The sequence below is a fragment of the Schistocerca gregaria genome, chromosome 3, assembly GCF_023897955.1.
Source record: "Schistocerca gregaria isolate iqSchGreg1 chromosome 3, iqSchGreg1.2, whole genome shotgun sequence".
In the NCBI taxonomy this organism is placed as follows: Eukaryota; Metazoa; Arthropoda; class Insecta; order Orthoptera; family Acrididae; genus Schistocerca; species Schistocerca gregaria.
The window spans coordinates 847,344,936-847,365,710 of record NC_064922.1 but is presented as its reverse complement, the minus strand read 5'-3'; the positions used below and the strand labels follow the sequence as shown (position 1 = coordinate 847,365,710).

At 44.0% G+C, this 20,775-nt stretch overlaps 1 protein-coding gene across 1 annotated transcript in view; it reads left to right on the top strand.

Annotated features, from left to right (window-relative positions):
• The window catches only part of LOC126354754 (corticotropin-releasing factor receptor 2-like), a 310,840-nt gene that overhangs the window by 240,076 nt on the left and 49,989 nt on the right, over positions 1 to 20,775 (top strand). The window contains exon 7 of the mRNA XM_050004635.1: positions 16,375 to 16,531. Coding sequence (XP_049860592.1) covers positions 16,375 to 16,531 — 157 coding nt within the window. The remainder of the gene's footprint in view (positions 1 to 16,374; positions 16,532 to 20,775) is intronic.

Here is a 20,775-nt window from a genome sequence, read left to right as displayed (position 1 = left end):
ACTGCAAAAATGTGGGAAATTAAGGAGATGGGACCTGGATAAACTGAAAGAACCAGAGGTTGTACAGAGTTTCAGGGGGAGCATAAGGGAACAGTTGACAGGAATAGGGGAAAGAAATACAGTAGAAGAAGAATGGGTAGCTCTGAGGGATGAAGTAGTGAAGGCAGCAGAGGATGAAGTAGGTACAAAGACGAGGGCTGCTAGAAATCCTTGGGTAACAGAAGAAATATTGAATTTAATTGATGAAAGGAGAAAATATAAAAATGCAGTAAATGAATCAGGCAAAAAGGAATACAAACGTCTCAAAAATGAGATCGACAGGAAGTGCAAAATGGCTAAACAGGGATGGCTAGAGGACAAATGTAAGGAAGTGGAGGCATATCTCACTAGGGGTAAGATAGATACTGCCTACAGGAAAATTAAAGAGACCTTTGGAGAGAAGAGAACCACGTGTATGAATATCAAGAGCTCAGATGGCAACCCAGTTCTAAGCAAAGATTGGAAGGCAGAAAGGTGGAAGGAGTATATAGAAGGTTTATACAAGGGCGATGTACTTGAGAACAATATTATGGAAATGGAAGAGGATGTAGATGAAGATGAAATGGGAGATACGATACTGCGTGAAGAGTTTGACAGAGCACTGAAAGACCTGAGTCGAAACAAGGCCCCCGGAGTAGACAACATTTCATTAGAACTACTGACGGCCTTGGGAAAACCAGTCCTGACAAAACTCTACCAGCTGGTGAGCAAGATGTATGAGACAGGCGAAATACCCTCAGACTTCAAGAAGAATATAATAATTCCAATCCCAAAGAAAGCAGGTGCTGACAGATGTGAAAGTTACCGAACCATCAGTTTAATAAGCCACGGCTGCAAAATACTAACGCGAATTCTTTACAGACGAATGGAAAAACTGGTAGATGCGGACCTCGGGGAGGATCAGTTTGGATTCCGTCGAAATGTTGGAACACGTGAGGCAATACTGACCTTACGACTTATCTTAGAAGAAAGATTAAAAAAAGGCAAACCTACGTTTCTAGCATTTGTAGACTTAGAGAAAGCTTTTGACAACGTTGACTGGAATACTCTTTTTCAAATTCTAAAGATGGCAGGGGTAAAATACAGGGAGCGAAAGGCTATTTATAATTTGTACAGAAACCAGATGGCAGTCATAAGAGTCGAGGGGCATGAAAGGGAAGCAGTGGTTGGGAAAGGAGTGAGACAGGGTTGTAGCCTCTCCCCGATGTTATTCAATCTGTATATGGAGCAAGTAGTAAAGGAAACAAAAGAAAAATTTGGAGTAGGTAATTAAATTCATGGAGACGACGTAAAAACTTTGAGGTTCGCCGATGACATTGTAATTCTGTCAGAGACGGCAAAGGACTTGGAAGAGCAGTTGAACGGAATGGACAGTGTCTTGAAAGGAGGATATAAGATGAACATTAACAAAAGCAAAACGAGGATAATGGAATGTAGTCAAATTAAATCGGGTGATGCTGAGGGAATTTGATTAGGAAATGAGACACTTAAAGTAGTAAAGGTGTTTTTCTATTTAGGAAGTAAAATAACTGATGATGGTCGAAGTAGAGAGGATATAAAATGTAGACTGGCAATGGCAAGGAAAGCGTTTCTGAAGAAGAGAAATTTGTTAACATCGAATATAGATTTACGTATCAGGAAGTCATTTCTGAAAGTATTTGTTTGGAGTGTAGCCATGTATGGAAGTGAAACATGGACGATAAATAGTTTGGACAAGAAGAGAATAGAAGCTTTCGAAATGTGGTGCTACAGAAGAATGCTGAAGAGATGGTGGATAGATCACGTAACTAATGAGGAGGTATTGAATAGGATTGGGGAGAAGAGAAGTTTGTGGCACAACTTGACTAGAAGAAGGGATCGGTTGGTAGGACATGTTTTGAGGCATAAAGGGATCACAAATTTAGCATTGGAGGGCAGCGTGGAGGGTAAAAATCGTAGAGGGAGACCGAGAGATGAGTACACTAAGCAGATTCAGAAGGAAGTAGGTTGCAGTAGGTACTGGGAGATGAAGCAGCTTGCACAGGATAGAGTAGCATGGAGAGCTGCATCAAACCAGTCTCAGGACTGAAGACAACAACAACAATGTCCGTACCCGAGATTTATTTTTCCGATGTCTGTTACACTTCTTATATAACTGGCGGAGTACGCATTCCTCCTCAGAACGCTTTCCTGGTGTTGCATCTGGCGTCTGAGGTGCTGTGTCTCACATATCCGTCGAGCTCGCGTAACGAACGTATTCATCATGCCTCTTTTTTGGCTCGTGTGGAGATCTGACAATTTGTGCAGGTATCGGTCCGTATGTGTCGGTTTTCGATACACGTTTTGTTCCAGGTTTGCACCATCTCTCACTACCAGCACATCTAGAAAGTGTAGCTGTTTGCCCTTTTCTACTTCCATGGTAAATTTTATGTTGGCATGGAGACTACTGAGGTGTCTTAGGAAGTCATCGATCTGTCTCTCACCATGGCTCCTCAGAACGAAGTTATCGTCGACATATCTGTAGCACATCGTAGGCGTACAAGGTGCCAAGTCCATCGCCTGGCCTTCGAAATGTTCCGTGAACAAGCTGGCCACCACTGGACTAAGCCGCCACGCCTTCTAGCTCTTCGTAAAAGTTGTCATTCCACACGAAACAGCTCATGGTGAGACATGCATGAAAGAGCTTGGTGATTTCTTGCGAGAAAATGGAACCGAAACTTCAGAGAACGAGTGAATGGAACTTGGTAAACAAAGAATCAAATCTGAACAGAATATCGTTTGATCCAATTTTTATTTTCTTCAGCTTCTCAATGAAACGTCCTGAGTCCTTTATGTATGTGCCAGTCTTTCGTACGTGCAGCTGGAGCAGAGAGGCCAAGTGCTTTGCCAGTTTATACGTCGGTGAGGCAGGAGCGCAAACGATAGGTCTTAATGGAACATTATTCTTAAGGATTCTTTGTAATCCACACAGCCGAGGTGGCAGGATTTCTGTGATGTGCAGATTCCTCTGTAAGTTCGCCGAGAGAGAAAACGCCTTGATTAAGCGATTCGTATTCCTTGTGCTCTGCTGCGTCGGATTTGCTCTTAGTTTTCTGTACGTCATTGGCTCCAATAAGACCCGGACCTTCTGCTCATAATCTTCAATCGTCATTAAGACGATTGCAGTTTCCTTATCGGGAAGAAGATCCAATACACTCTTAAGACTGTTGATAGCTTGTAACTCTTCTTTCTTCAGCTTGCAATCTGGTGGTTTTGCTCGGTGTAGTAGCCCGGCGGTACGTATTTTCTCAGTTCTTTTACAAGGGACATTCCGAATGACCGCTTCGGTATTAGCAGAGATAACGTCTATAGCTACAGTTCTCGGAATGAAAGCAATATTCCCTCATTTTTTAAAGGAGAGACTGTTCCTCTTTGGTCAACTGTCGTTGGATGAGATTGACCACAGTGGGTGACAGCGTCCTAAGAAGGAATTGGTACTCCACCAGTTAAATAAGAAGTATCATAGAATCAAACACTCGGTGAAGTGACACATTGGATAGAGAAATGTCCGGTACGCCCCTTCTGCCATAAATTCCTAGAGTGACGGACAGATCGCCAGTATATTGCACAAAAATGGTGTAAAGACCATTCATAAATCGACGAAGAAGATCAAAGAGTATCACAGATCGGCAAAGGAGGAAAGGGACCCACGCGCAATGTCGCGAATATACCGCATACCATGGTCATGCGGAAAACTGCGTGTTGGAATTATTGGATGATAAATTGACACTATGATCACAGAACATAAGCGGAATTTGCATGCTAGAATAGGTGGAGAAATCGGCCGTGGCAGAGCTCGCGCTGTGTGAGGCCGGCCGACACGAAAGTTCTGGCTGTAGAGAATAGCTATTACACCTGCTTGTTCAGGGGAGTTATAAAAACACACAAACATGAGAATTACTTCGACAAGAAAACAAAGCCTAAAGTTGAACGGATCTTGTATTCGAGTGCTGCAGCGAACGAGCGACGCAGGTAGCAAGAGCAGAACCGCACCGGAAATAACCAAGGAAAAGGCCTTTGACGTTGGTGTGCGAGGTACATGTAGTCTGCAGGCCGCGAGCTCGATTCCAGTCCACCACCAGCAATGGAGGGTGAAGTTTTGTTAATACCACCTACTCGTTCTGGCGAAACTTCAGTAAAATTATTTAAAAAAAAACGTTTTCCGAAGAACCCGAAAAACAAAACAACACGGAAACTGTCAATAAATGACAAGGAAACCCTTAACAGTTTTAGAGCTTCTAGTCTACCAATTTGTAATGCATCAAATCAGCTGATCTCAACAGTTTACAGAGCATTTGCAACGAAAGACATGTGTGTGCACTTTCATCTCACTGGATCCAAAGAGGATAATTTCTTATTAAGCAGTTATTCAAATAACAGTTACGAGGCAGTTCAAGTCACCCAATATAGCTACATCTCTTTATGACCGTATGGACTGGTTCTTCCTCGACTATATGGTGCATATAATTATCTCTAAATGTTCGGTTTTGTCACTTTTTCCCCTTTACTTGTAACCGCCTTAAGTCACATAAATACATCATCCTAAAAGCAGTCCTCCGAAAATTTGAGAAATACCTGATTTGAATTGATTTTTATTTGGTCCTGTTGATTACATATTGTACAGAGGGTGAACTAGTAATTTAGGACAAGTGAAATAATAGAAAACTGTGTGAGCATTTTGTACATCATACAAATACTTATTTTCTGCGAACGATTTATTGTGGACAATATTAAAACCTGCATGTTACTGGTATAAGTTCACGTCAATGCCTAAAATACCAGAATGAATGGAAGTACACGTTTTTATCCCATTGCCACATATAAACAATTAAACTTACATTTTGTCATTATAATTTAAATTAAAATACAAAATTTTTATCTCAATCACATAAGTAAGTTCAAGTGAATACTTAATAGTGTTGAATGAATGATGGCACGCATTTTAACCTGTGGTATAAGTACATTTACAGTTTATCACTACAATTTATGTTAGGAATACACAATTCTGTCTTCATAACATAAGTAAAGATGTTCTTTTAAAAGCTTTTTTTTTAAATTTATGTGGTTTCCTCCATTTTTGATCAAAAGCATGCCTTCTTACTCTACGAATTCATTCATTTTATAATAAGTTTGTTCTCTAAGGAAAGATGTTATTGATTTCCTTTTCTATACTGATGAGAAGCATGTTATATACTTCTATTCCTGACACATTTACTCCGCTATGGATTTCTCTGAGAGTTGCAGAGCCTTGTTGGGTGTTTTTCCCCTGTGTTGTGCAATGCTTGTGAATGTCACAGTTTTTTTCCTGACTACAAACATCGTCAGTGAGAATGTTTATTGACCTGTATCCTGAGAGAATCTTATAGAGATCTCTGCGACATGTTCTGTTTAGACCCCATATATTAATCTCGCTGCTGGTTTTTGTAGTTTGAAGACTCAATTGTAAATCTACATCTACATCCATACTCTGCAATTCACCTGACGGTGTGTGGCGGAGGGAACCTTGAGTACCTCTATCGGTTCTCCCTTCTATTCCAGTCTCGTATTGTTCGGGGAAAGATAGATTGTCGGTATGTCTCTGTGTGGGCTCTAAATCTCTCTGATTTTATCCTAATGGTCTCATAGCGAGATATACGTAGGAGGGAGCAATGTACTGGTTGACTCCTTGATGAAGGTATGTTCTCGAAACTTCAACGAAAGCCCGTACCGAGCTACTGAGCGTCTCTCTTGCAGAGTCTTCCACTGGAGTTTACCTGTCATCTCCGTAACGCTTTCGCGATTACTAAATGATCCTGTAACGAAGCGCGCTGCTCTCCGTTGGATCTTCTCTATCTCTTCTATCAACCCTATCTGGTACGGATCCCACACTGCTGAGCAGTATTCAAGCAGTGGGCGAACAAGCGTACTGTAACCTATTTCCTTTGTTTTCGGACTGCATTTCCTTAGGATTCTTTACCGACGATCAACTTCATATTATCATTCCATTTTAAACCACTCCTAATGCGTACTCCCAAATAATTTATGGAATTAACTGCTTCCAGTTGCTGACCTGCTATATTGTTGCTAAATGATAAGGGATCTTTCTTTCTATGTATTCGCAGCACATTACACTTATCTACATTGAGATTCAATTGCCATTCCCTGCACCATGCGTCAATTCGCTGCAGATCCTCATGCATTTCAGTACAATTTTCCATTGTTACAACCTCTCGATATACCACAGCATCATCCACAAAAAGCCTCAGTGAACTTCCGCTGTCATCCACAAGGTCATTTATATATATTGTGAATAGCAACGGACCTACCGACACTCCCCTGCGGCACACCTGAAATCACTCTTACTTTGGAAGACTTCTCTCCATTGAGAACGACATGCTGCGTTCTGTTATCTAGGAACTCTTCAATTCAATCACACAATTGGTCTGATAGTCCATATGCTCTTACTTTGTTCATTAAATGACTGTGGGGAACTGTATCGAACCCCTTGCGGAAGTCAAGAAACACGGCATCTACCTGTGAACCCGTGTCTATGGCCCTCTGAGTCTCGTTGACGAATAGCGCGAGCTGGGTTTCACACGACCGTCTTTTTCAAAACCCATGCTGATTTCTGTAGCTTTTCTCCAGAAGACAGTACCATAGGAGAGTAGATAATGGAAATATGGAAAATGTAACAAAACGAATATTTCTTTGTTAACAAAGAGAGAAATAGGCCTCAGGGAACACACGCAGTGCTGAATGTAACTGAGTCATGCAGTTACTGCAAGAAGTGTAACAGCAACGACCGGTCAATATTTTCATACCTTCGTTATTTATGCGGTATAAAATGGAAGTGATGACTCATCATCATTGCCAGTACTTCACTCAGCACTGCGACTGTGAACGCTGGACCGACAGCTGCGGCTAACACGATGGTTGAATGAAAAATAATGCCTCCAACTTCGTTAACTCGGTTTTTATAGGAATATTTTAATAAATCAAACGCAGAAATAATCCTTAGAATGTGATTTTAAATTACCAGTATTCACTTTTTCACCTAATCACCGGCCAATTGGATACATTTCTGCCCACGATGAACAAGTTTTCTCAAGCCCTCACGGAAGAAGTCGACACTCTGTTTCCGCAACCACAGTCTCACAGTTATCTCAACGTTATCATCAGAAGCATAATGATGTCCACGCAGATCGTCTTTCATTATCGGGAACAGATGGAAGTGAGACGGTGCTAAATCTGGACTGTATGGAGGATGCCGTTCGGTAGTGAGATTCAGTCTCCCACCGTGCACAGATCTTTCGATAGGCCAGCAAAGCAATAATGTGACCCACATTTTCTTGTGAAATGCCGATTGTGCTTGACATTTCTCTCTGAGTGATACAACGATCGTCATGAATCAATCTGTCAACATTTTGCTTGTGGCAATCCGGTGAGACGGTTTGGTTGTGGTGAATGCCCGCAGAACGTTACCTGTCAACATATGTAGTCGACAGTGGTTGGTAGCAAAATAGTTCAAATGGCTCTGAGCACTATGCGACTTATCGTCTGAGGTCATCAGTCGCCTAGAACTTAGAACTAATTAAACCTAACTAACCCAAGGACACCACACACACCCATGCCCGAGGCAGGATTCGAACCTGCGACCGCAGCGGTCGCTCGGCTCCAGATTCCAGCGCCTAGAACCGCTCGGCCACACCGGTCGGCAGGGGGTAGCAGGTAGTGTTATGGCATGCGGATGTTTTTTGTGATTAGGGTATGGACCCCTTATTGAGCTTCATAAAACGCTGAATGCGGATGCATAGGAAGGCATTTTACCGCAGTTGTGTAGTGCGCGCATAGGAGGAATAGTTCAGAGACAATGATCGATTGTAACAGCATGGCAATCGAGAAAGCATGAAGCCGAGTCTTATGAGTCAAGGGCCTGTGGACAATAACATTCTTGAAATGGAGAAGCCGGCCCAGAATCCTGGAGATAATGGAATGTCTCTTAGGGATAAGTTACAACGTCGTATTCGCTGGAGGTCTCAGCGTCGAATATTACTTTCGTTCTTGGTTTCGGCTCTCGTGGAAGGGTTCGTCCACAGACACTCACATTCCTCTTTCAAAATAACACTAGCAGAGTTCACACAGTTGTGAAGGCGAAGACTGCACACACACCATGGTAACGTTCACTAACAACTGTGCTGTTAGTTTGCATCTGGTAGCGTCTCCCTTCTCCTCGTAACTCCGATATACGGTACTGTACGCTAAACAGACCATCTTATGTTCTCTCGTGCTGCCGTGTCATTATGGCAGTTACATTGGTTAGGGAGATTGACATTTGTAATATCAGAGCTCATGACTAAAATGGTCCTATTAGTAAGAATGCCGTTTAAAACTTACACCAGGTCCAATATTTCAATAACACACTAATGAAACAAAACGTTGACGTGTTAGATCCAAACGGCCTCGTATCACTAACAGTCGAGATGACAGTCATCTTATCCGCTTGGCTGTAAGGGATCGTGCAGCCACGTCTCGATCGCTGAGTCAACAGATGGGGACGTTTGCAAGACAACAACCATCTGCACGAACAGTTCGACGACGTTTGCAGCAGCAAGGACTATCAGCTCGGAGACCATGGCTGCGGTTACCCTTGAGGCTGCATCACAAACAGAAGCGCCTGCGATGGTGTACTCAACGACGAACCTGGGTGCACGAGGGCAAAACATCATTTTTTCGGGTTAATCCAGGTTCGTTTTTCAGCATCACGATGGTCGCATACGTGTTTGGGAACATTGCGGTGAACGCACATTGGAAGCGTGTATTCGTCATCGCCATACTGGCGTATCACCCGGTGTGATGGTATGGGGTGCCACTGGTTACAGGTCTCGGTCACCTCTTGTTCGCATTGACGGCATTTTGAACAATGGACGTTACATTTCAGATGTGTTACGACCCGTGGCTCTACCCTTCATTCGATCCCTGCGAAACCGTACATTTCAGCACGATAATGCACGACCGCATGTTGCAGGTCAATGGTGGCAACTGGCTCGTCACAATACGCCTGTCACTACTCTTGATGAATTGTGGTATCGTGTTGAAGCTACATGGGCAGCTGTACCTGTACACGCCATCCAAGCTCTGTTTGACTCAATGCCCAGGCGTATCAAGGCCGTTATTACGGGCAGAGGTGGTTGTTCTGGGTTCAGATTTCTCAGGATCTGCGCACCCAGCTTGCATGAAAATGTAATCACATGTCAGTTCTAGTATAATATATTTATCCAATGAATACCCGTTTATCATCTTTATTTCATCTTGGTGTAGCAATTTTGATGGCTAGTAGTGTAAGTAGGCTGCAAGGTGTTGAAGATCCATATGTAACGTAGCAAATTATTATGAGCTGCCGTATAGCACTGAAAGTGTCGCTTGCCGTGGAGCCGGGCGGAGAGCAGATATTGTTTCTCTCACTGGCACAGCTGACGCTGTCTACTAGGCCGGGCGAGTCTTGTACTTGACTAATGCTAAGGCTGGTATTACACTATCAAATTTCTTTGTCAAAGATTTGATAAAATATTCGTCAAATATATTTGACAAAGATCTTCAAAAAAGGGCATTACACTGTCATCATATTTTACGTCAAAGTTCAACATGGCTGACAACGACAACCTGTTATTAACCGCAGCAGTTGCACGTACCTTAATTCCACTGTGTGCACATGTGGAAGAGAAGCTGGGGAAAAAAGGAAACGTACCTGGGCGAACCGTGGTTTTTACGACGACACGATAAAAGCATTCAACAAAACTTGTTACGCGAGCTTATAGTGGAAGACGTCAAGTAGTACATCAATTACTTAAGAATGGATGAGCATACATTTCTTTATGTGCTCAGTGAAGTGTATCCTCATATCACAAGGCACAATACTCACTTAAGAACTGCTATATCTGCAGAAGACAGGCTCACCGTAACACTCCGATTCCTTGCTACAGGAGAGGGTTAGGTTAGGTTAGGTTATGTCATGGTTCCAATGGCTCTGAGCATTATGGGAATTAACATCTGAGGTCATCATTCCCCTAGAACTTAGAACTACTTATACCTAACTAATCTAAGGGCATCACACACATCCGTGCCCGAGTCAGGATTCGAACCTGCGACCGTAGCAGTCGCGTGGTTTCGGACTCAGGCGCCTAGAATCGATCGGCCACCGTAGCCGGCGGTTAGGTCATGTCTCCAATCATCTTAAACTATTTTTGTATTCAGGGTGCCTTACGTAAGGCGCCTCATCAGATTCATACTTCTCTATTAATTTTCTAGTTGTCGGTACACACCAATTGTATTTACTGGCAATGTTTATAAAAACACTACAGCTGACAGAACGCTGCAGTGATGCTAGCACTACACGTGGTAACATGTCACACTGCAGTGGACAGAAGCAAAGCGACTTCTTTGATGAAATATACAGCGAGGCCCTAGATTTGATCAAATTTATTTGACGACAGACAAGATTTGACAAAATTTCCCTATTATACCATCAAATTTCTGTGACAAAGATATTTGACAAAGAAATTTTATAGTGTAATAGTGGCCTAAGTGCAATACACTACACGCACTCTCTATGAATTTGAAGAAGTACAAATATCAATAGATCCTTTTTGTACTTAGTATACCAAATTATATTGATAATACAATAATACTGTTAAAATTTCAAATCAATAATTTCCATGTTTTCGTAGGTAAAAGTTTTTACTTAAATTACATAAAAACAGTGCTAGAATTGTGAAAGTGAGAGACCGTGATGTATACATCTATAGCATCAGTTGAAAATACAGGAAAGAGGGTAGTTTCATATAATCCAATTTTCTGGAATTTTCTTTAGTTTCATTACCTCAGATTTCCGACGTACATATAAGTACTTTGGAGAATTGTTATTTCATCGTTTTTTGGTTGTGTGAATGTTTTCGAGAGACTGAGAGAATAAATGGAGGACATACATGAAGTGAGAATGTGATATTGTACTAAAACTATGCAAATGTATGCGTCAGAAAGTTGTTGTTGCAATAGGGGAATTTGTGATGTATCTCCAAGCGAGCTTTATTTTGTAAAAGTTAGCTAGAAGGAGTGTTGACTATTAAATTTATTAGTAATTTATTTTCTGGAAAGGGATTGTACTTTGTTTTCATTAAATTTAATTTACTTTTGGAATTACAAGATTTCTAATCTAAATTACTTACGGCACTCTGGTTGGCTGACATTAGAGATACAGCGGGTATAGATGTGCTCCAATTCATCTTATTGGCTGCTTAATAGCCAATAGGAATTCAGAATTCGCAGCACGTATGTGCTGCAGATCTGTGACTCGATATAGTCGCTCGCTAGTCGTCTTCTCGGAACATAGATGTTCAACCACGGTGATCAAATATGTGCCACAATGAAGAAATTCGCACGTTTGGCCGGTTCTCGTGTTGTTGACGAAAGGCGATTACAGTACTCAGCAATTTGTAGAAGTTTCAGGAAATGACTCTGAGCACTATGGGACTTCACATCTGAGGTCATCAGTCCCCTAGAACTTAGAACTACTTAAACCTAACTAACTTAAGGACATCACACACGTCCATTCCCGAGGCAGGGTTCGAACCTGCGACCGTAGCGGTTGCGCGGTTCACGATTGAAGCACCTAGAACCGCTCGGCCACTCCGGCCGTCGAGTGTTTCACCTTTGTGAGTGATTTATGTTAGGAGATACTCGCGTGTGAACATTTCATGTCGTACATGAACTCCGCGTGGCGTGTTTCGTCCAGATTGCGAGGCACTATGGAGATCATTTCTTTATAAGGCGTCTACTGAACGACTGAATGCGTTACGACGCAAGTAGTAGTGGTTCAGTGACTGTGTAAGACGTTTCAGATATCAGGTGGAACTTAATAGCTTTTGGCCGCTTCGCGGTGTGAGCTTGTAACAGAGACGGTCAGTAAAATTGCATAAAAATTCTTCCAATCCATATGTAACATACAGAAAACCAGTGCTTAACAGTATTGGTTAAAAACAGTATTGGTTGCAGTTTTATTTTTTTATTTTTCAACGACGCGTTTCGCCTTATTTAGGCATCTTCAGGTTATCTTAATTTGGTATTTCTTAGAAGAATCCTTTAGTCAGAGTAGCCAAAGAGCATCGTCGAATATATCAGGCCAACATCGCCTTCCTTAAACTCAGTAAAAACTTTTCTAGATGGACGCGAGTGACACCAACATCTGCATAACGCGTTCCCGTTCACAGGAGCGAGTAAAGGCAATAAACCAATATAAATAAAATTTTAGGCATTTTTTTTAACGAATGATGTAAGAATACCGAACACTCGATAGTTTAACTAACTTTCAGCAACTGCCCATGGACTGGAGTTATGTGGCCATTGCGTGGTAGGTATTTGGTTGAATTTTCGTCAACGCTGCTTTTGTTGGCTAAACCAGTATCTACCATCGCAGCGTGAAGGGACACATACTCTGAAACATATCGAGGTGCGTGGACTGATTGTTTAATGGATAGTGAGCGACCAACCCGCCACGGCGCACATGCTTCATCATGCAGACATGGCGGCTTGCCCCTCTGTAAATCATGGTAGGTGGCTATCTGAGGCAGATCTGATGACGTCACGATTTATGTTTGTAGTGGGCGCGAGATCATCGAGACTGGACCGTGGTTTATACCGGTCAGCTGAACCACGTTTCTGATTATACCCAGTCGATCGTCGTGTTCAGGTACGAACAGATGCTTCAGCCGTGCACCGTCTCAGACTCGCAGGCCGATGTGTGCAGTAGTTTGCTACGAGGGAAAATAGCTGAGGCGCAGATGCGACCTCTGGTACTAATTGAATGACAGCTGAGGACTGCGTGAATTTTACCTTTTCATGCTCGATGTATACCCAATAGCGACAGCATCTTCTGGCAGGCTAACTGTCCATGTTGCAAAGCCAGAATCGTGATACAGTGGTTTTAGGGACACTATAATAAACTCATTTCGATGTCTTGGTTGCGAAATTCGTCTGATTTCAGACCAGTGCAACACATGTAGGGCAGAAACCTAACAATGACTTGTCGGTCAGCTGCCAGCAGAATTACTGGTGTATTGCGTTTCAAGAGTGGACCAACCCGCCGTTAAAGAGGTGATCATAATGTAAATAAACATAGTTTGTTTAAATTACGGATTATAGATTAGGAGGTAATGGAACAAATAGACATAGAATTCGCGCACCTTCTAGAATCTTCTGGGATGCCGGCCATAAGAATTGACTTCACGACACTTCATAACAGCAGCTACCCAACCTATGTCTACATCTACATATGTATTCCGCAAGCCACCAAGCGGTGTTTGGCGGAGGGCACAATTCGCGCCAAAGTCATATTCCCTCCCCCCTCTGTTCCACACGCTGATCGTGCGAGGGAAAAACGAGTGTCTGAACGCCCCAGTACGAGCTCTAATTTCCCTTATCTTTGAATGCTGATCATTGCGCGATTTGAAAGTTGGTGGTAATAAAATATACTGTACATCCTCGGCGAAGATCGGATTTCGGAATTTAGTGAGCAGCCCATTCCGTTTAGCGCGTAGTCTATCTTCAAGTGTGTCTCACTTCAAACTTTCTGTGATATCTGTAATGCTCTCACGATGGGTAAATGTACCAGTCACGAATCTTGCCGCTCTTCTTTGGACCTTCTCAATGTCTTGAATCAGACGCAACTGGTAAGGGGCCCATACAGACGAACAATACTCTGAGATTGGACGAACTAACGTAACCAATTTCCTTTGTTGAAGGGCTGCATCGCTTCAGGATTCTACCAATAAATCGCAATCTAGAGTTCGCCTTGCCCGTTACTTGTGTAATCTGATCATTCCATTTGAGATCATTTCGAATAGTCAGACCCAGGTACTTGACGGATGTTACCGCTTCCAAAGACTGGGCATTTATTTTGTACTCGTAAATTAATAGGGATTTTCGCCTTGTTATACGCAGTAGGTTACACTTACTAATACTGAGAGATAACTGCCAGTCATTACACCACGCATTTGTTGTCTGCAAATCTTCATTGATTTGTTAACAACTTTCGTGTGATACTACTTTCCTGTAGACTACAGCATCATCGGCAAACAGTCTAATGCCGCTGTCAATACCATCAACCAGATCGTTTATGTAAATCGTAAAAAGCAGCGGACCTATTACTCTGCCCTGGAGCACACCTGAAGTTACGCTTGTTTCTGTTGAAGTCTGCCCATTCAGGACGACATAATGCTCTCTGTCTGTTAGAAAACTTTCTATCCAACCGCATATGTCATCGGATAGACCGTAAGCGTGCACTTTTTGGAGCAAGCGACAGTGCGGAACTGAGTCGAACGCCTTTCGAGAAATATGCCATCAACCTGGGAGCCGTTATCTAGAGCCTGTTGCACATCATGCACAAAGAGGGCCAGCTGTCTCTCGCATGACCGCTGTTTCCTAAAACCTTGCTGGTTTCTGCAGATGAGCTTCTCAGAGTCTAGAAAGGTCATTATGTCTGGGCACAAAATATGTTCCATGATTCTACAACGAATCGATGTCAGTGAAATTGGCGGGTAATTATATGCATCCGATTTTCTACCCTTTTTATAGATTGCCTTGACCTGGGCCTTCTTCCAGTCCCGTGGAACTTTCCGCTGTTCCAATGACCTCTGATAGATGATGGATAAGAGTGGTGCTATATTTGTACCACAGTCAACATAAAATCTTACGGGGAGGGCCAGATGCCTTCCTGGCGCCTAAGGATCTTAACAATCCCAGATACACTAAATACACTCCTGGAAATTGAAATAAGAACACCGTGAACTCATTGTCCCAGGAAGGGGAAACATTATTGACACATTCCTGGGGTCAGATACATCACATGATCACACTGACAGAACCACAGGCACATAGACACAGGCAACAGAGCATGCACAATGTCGGCACTAGTACAGTGTATATCCACCTTTCGCAGCAATGCAGGCTGCTATTCTCCCATGGAGACGATCGTAGAGATGCTGGATGTAGTCCTGTGGAACGGCTTGCCATGCCATTTCCACCTGGCGCCTCAGTTGGACCAGCGTTCGTGCTGGACGTGCAGACCGCGTGAGACGACACTTCATCCAGTCCCAAACATGCTCAATGGGAGACAGATCCGGAGATCTTGCTGGCCAGGGTAGTTGACTTACACCTTCTAGAGCACGTTGGGTGGCACGGGATACATGCGGACGTGCATTGTCCTGTTGGAACAGCAAGTTCCCTTGCCGGTCTAGGAATGGTAGAACGATGGGTTCGATGACGGTTTGGATGTACCGTGCACTATTCAGTGTCCCCTCGACTATCACCAGAGGTGTACGGCCAGTGTAGGAGATCGCTCCCCACACCATGATGCCGGGTGTTGGCCCTGTGTGCCTCGGTCGTATGCAGTCCTGATTGTGGCGCCAAACACGCATACGACCATCATTGGCACCAAGGCAGAAGCGACTCTCATCGCTGAAGACGACACGTCTCCATTCGTCCCTCCATTCACGCGGTGTGCGGGACCGTAGCCCTGCTTCATGGAGACGGTTGCGAATAGCCCTCGCCGATACCCCAGGAACAACAGTGTCCCTAATTTGCTGGGAAGTGGCGGTGCGGTCCCCTACGGCACTGCGTAGGATCCTGCGGTCTTGGCATGCATCCGTGCGTCGCTGCGGTCCGGTCCCAGGTCGACGGGCACGTGCACCTTCCGCCGACCACTGGCGACAACATCGATGTACTGTGGAGACCTCACGCCCCACGTGTTGAGCAATTCGGCGGTACGTCCACCCGGCCTCCCGCATGCCCACTATACGCCCTCGCTCAAAGTCCGTCAACTGCACATACGGTTCACGTCCACGCTGTCGCGGCATGCTACCAGTGTTAAAGACTGCGATGGAGCTCCGTATGCCACGGCAAACTGGCTGACACTGACGGCGGCGGTGCACAAATACTGCGCAGCTAGCGCCATTCGACGGCCAACACCGCGGTTCCTGGTGTGTCCGCTGTGCCGTGCGTGTGATCATTGCTTGTACAGCCCTCTCGCAGTGTCCGGTGCAAGTATGGTGGGTCTGATACACCGGTGTCAATGTGTCCTTTTTTCCATTTCCAGGAGTGTGCTATGTCAGCCATCCTTGGGTTTCTTCGATGAATGAAAGGGGGAATGGTGTTGCAGTCCGCTAGCGTAAACGAGATTTTGAAAGCTGGGTTTAGACGAAAGTCCTTGTTTACTGCTGAATGGAACAGAGATTAAGAGTACCGGCGTGGCCAGGTGTGTGACGCTCGCTTTTGCTGCGGTGCCCACAGGACGTGTGGCTGTGCAACGTGCTACTGCTGACCACCAAGTACTGGCGCTGCAGCAACTACCTGTGGATGTTCTGCGAGGGCTTCTACCTGCACCGCCTGCTCGCCGCCGCCTTCAAGCCCGAGAGGTCGCTCATCGTCTTCTACGTCATCGGCTGGGGTGAGCACACCGCCCCATTTCACTTCGTACGTTACTTGCGCCGGTATTACACTGTCAAATTTCTTTGTCAAAGATTTGATCAAAGGTTGTGATCAAATATTCGTCAAATATATTTGACGTGGCGCTAAAAAGGGGTATTACACTGTCATCATATTTTTCGTCAAAGTTCAAGATGTCTGACAACAACAACCTGTTATTAACCGCAGCAGTTGCATGTAAAACAATTGCATTGTGTGCACATGTGGAAGAGAAGCGGGAAAAAAAAGGAAACGTACCGGGGGGAGGCCGTGGGTTTTACGACGACATGATAAAAGCATTCAACAAAACTTGTTACGTGAGCTTATAGTTACTTAGGAATGGATGAGCATACATTTCTGTGTGTGGTCAGCGAGGTGTATCCTCATGTCACAAAGCACAATACCTACTTGAGAATTGTTATATCTGCAGAAGAGATGCTTACTATAACACTCCGATTCCTTGCTACAGGAGAGAGTTAGGTTAGGACATGTCATGTCTCCAATCTTCTTAATCTATTTTTGTATTCAGGATGTCTCACGTTGTAAAGCGCCTTATCAGCTTCATACATCTCTATTAATTTTGTATTTGTCGTTAAATACCATTTGTATTTAGTGGCAATGTTTATAAAAATACTACAGAGAGGCTCTAGATTTGATGAAATATTTCACGACATTTGACAAAGTCCTCTATTACACCATCAAATTTCTTTGACAAAGATATTGGACAAAGAAATTTGATATTACGCTGTGGGATAGCTCTAGTATTTCACAAAACCAACTTGTCGATTTTATCAATGAACTGCTATGATTTGTATTGCTGCAGTTAATTCCAGACCTCTGGTCTGAAAGTTCACTCTTGTTGCCAGATGGCGAGAGTACATAAAAAATTAAGCTATACAGTATAATGCTTTACGAAGTGGCTTTTATTAAACGTTGAACTACCACTCAAAGTGACACACTTTTCAACTTCGTCACCAAGTCTCTGTAACTCGCCCGTGCTCCTGCGAAACCCAGCTTGCCCTTTTCTCACATGACATACTGTGAACTATGAATGAAGGGCAGCAGGCAGATTCGATATTTCTAGATTTACGGAAAGCATTCGGCACGGTGCCCCACTGCAGACTTTTCACGAAGGTGCGTGCATATTGAATAGGCTCCTAGATATGTGAGTGGCTCGAGGATTTCTTAACTAATAGAACCCAGTATGTCGCCCTCGACGCGAATGTTTATCGGAGAAAGGGGTAACACCAGGAGTGCCACAGGGAATTGTGACAGGACTGTTACTATTTTCTATATACATAAATGATCTCTGCAGAAAGGGTATAACTCTGTTTCATGTTGCAGCTGGCGATACTGTACTCCTTTTGAAATCTTTATCGACTCCCATTGCCACTCAGTTTTCCATTTCTTCCTAAGGAAATCTACGATTTAGGATTTTCCCTAAGCTCATTGCTCGCTTCGCTAAGCTGTCAGTGTGATCATGTGATGTATCTGACCCCAGGAATGTGTCAATAAAGTTTCCCCTTCCTGGGACAATGAATTCACGGTGTTCTTATTTCAATTTCCAGGAGTGTAGTTCTGAATCTATCGACTGAAATTGCAGTTTTATTCGAAACCTCAAACAGGAAAAATCTGTATTGGAAATACGTTCAAGTGAAAAGGTTGGCGCATCTTATATGCTTACAGATACTGTACTGGATCTTTTCTGTGGTAGATTGTCATTAGTTTTCTACAAATAATTATTCCCCCTTACTGTTGTTTTATACCAGTAGGGTAGTGATTCTGTTAATACACTGAAGAGGCAAAGAAACTGGTACACCAGCCTAATATCGTGTAAGCACGGACTCGACCAGCGTCTGAAGTAGTGCTGGAGGGGACTGACACCATGATTTCTGCTTGACTGTCCATAAGCCCGTAAAACTACGAGGGGGTGGAGATCTCTTCTGAACAGCGCGTTGCAAGGCATCCCAGATATGCATAGTAATGTTGATGTCTGGGAGGTTTGGCGGCCAGCGGCCAGCGGAACTGTTTAAACTTAGAAGAGATTTCCTCTTCTGTTTGAAATTCTGGACGTATGGGGTGTCTCATTGTCCTGCGGAAATTGCCCAAGTCCGTCGGAATGCACAATGGACATGAATGGATGCAGGTGATCAGATAGGATGTTTACTTCCAGAATGAGATTTTCACTCTGCAGCGGAGTGTGCGCTGATATGAAACTTCCTGTCAGATTAAAACTGTGTGCGAGACCGAGACTCGAACTCGGGACCTTTCCCTTCCGCTTCAGAGTGAAAATCTGATTCTGGAAACATCCCCCAGGCTGTGGCTAAGCCATGTCTCCGCAATATCCTTTCTTTCAGGAGTGCTAGTTCTGCAAGTTTCGCAGAAGAGCTTCTGTAAAGTTTGGAAGGTAGGAGACGGATACTGGCACAAGTAAAGCTGTGAGTACCGGACGTGAGTCGTGCTTCGGTAGCTCAGTTGGTAGAGCACTTGCCCGCGAAAGGCAAAGATCCCGAGTCCGAGTCTCGGTCGGGCACACAGTTTTAATCTGCCAGGAAGTTTCAGGATGTTTACTTACTTGTCACCTTTCAGACTCGTATCTAGACGTATCAGGGATTTCATCTCACTCCAACTGCACACGCCCCACATCATTACAGTCTCCACCAGCTTGAGCAGTCCCTTGCTGTCATGGAAGGTCCATGGATTCATCAGGTTGTCTCAATACTCGTACACGTCCGTCCCCTCGATACAACTTGAAACAACACTCGTCCAAAAAGGTAGCGTGTTTCTAGTGATCAACAGTCCAATGTCAGTGTTGACGGGCCCAGGAGAGGCCTAAAGCTTTGTGTCGTGCAGTCATCAAAGGTACACGAGTGGACCTTCGGCTCTGAAAGGCCAAGTAGATGATGTTTCATTGAATGGTTCGCACGCTGACACTTGTTGACGTTGCAGCATTGAAATCTGCAGCAATTTACGGAAGGGCTAAACTTCTGTCACGTTGAACGATTCCCTTCAGTCGTCGTTGATCCTGTTCTTTTAGCGGCAGCAGTAATGCCAGAGATTTGATGTTTTACCGGGTCCCAGATATCCACGGTGCAGTCGTGAAATGGTCGTACGGAAAATCCCCACTTCATTGCTACCTCGGAGATGCTGTGTCCCATTGTTCGTGTGCCGACTGTAACACCTCGTTCAGATTCATTTAAGTCAAGATAACATGGCATTGTGGCAGCAGTAACCGATCTAACAACTGTGCCAGACAAATGCTGCCTTATGCAGGCGTTGCCGACCGCTGCGCTGTAGATATCCTGCCTGTTTACATGTCTCTCCATTTGAATATGAATGCCTATACCAATTTCTTTGGCGCTTCAGTGAATGAAATGGTTTGCAAATGTATTTGCACTTTTAACTGCTTTTTTTTTCAGAGTATATTATGCTACGCTTTATGCTTGTCGTTCAAGCGTGTGCTAAATGGCTGTCATTGAAAGTTAATTGACGTACGCCTGCACAACTTTGAATAAATATCTCGAAAAAGGGTGTTTATAGCTTGGTTTTCAAGGTCACTACGAATTACCTCGAGTATACAACAAAATGTTTCTCTGACCTCACAATTCGTAAAACTTATTTGGTTATTCCGATAACTGAGAATTGAGTGTACAGTACTCTTCACGTTCTTTACCAAACATGAAAGTTCAGACACATGCCTTCGGCGTCGCTTAAATAGCAGGTGCCGCTATGCAGCAGTCCTATACGTCGTATCCAAGCACAGAGGCGACGTGGAATCCCCCCCCCCCCCCACACCATTCTAACCTACTCCGTACATAAAATAGATTCTAACGTAACTTCCTTGACCCCGCCAACAACTTATTAAGGAGATCGGACGCACTATGATAACACTGTCGACCCATGTTTTCGGGTGACGTCACCCGACGATGTCAGAACGCAGCCTCAGATTCCAAAAATGGCTCTGAGCACTATGGGAATTAACTGCTGAGGCCATCAGTCCGCTATAAGTTAGAACTACTTAAACCTAACTAACCTAAGGACATCGCACACATCCATGCCCGAGGCAGGATTCGATCCTGCGACCGTAGCGGTCGCGCGGTTCCGGACTGTAGCGTCTAGAACCGCTCGGCTACTAAGGCCGGCTTCAGATTCCAGTACCATTGTATCCATCGGCAGTTCTTCTTAGTACGCCGCTCACGGAGTTCCGCCCGCAGGTGACGGAAGCCT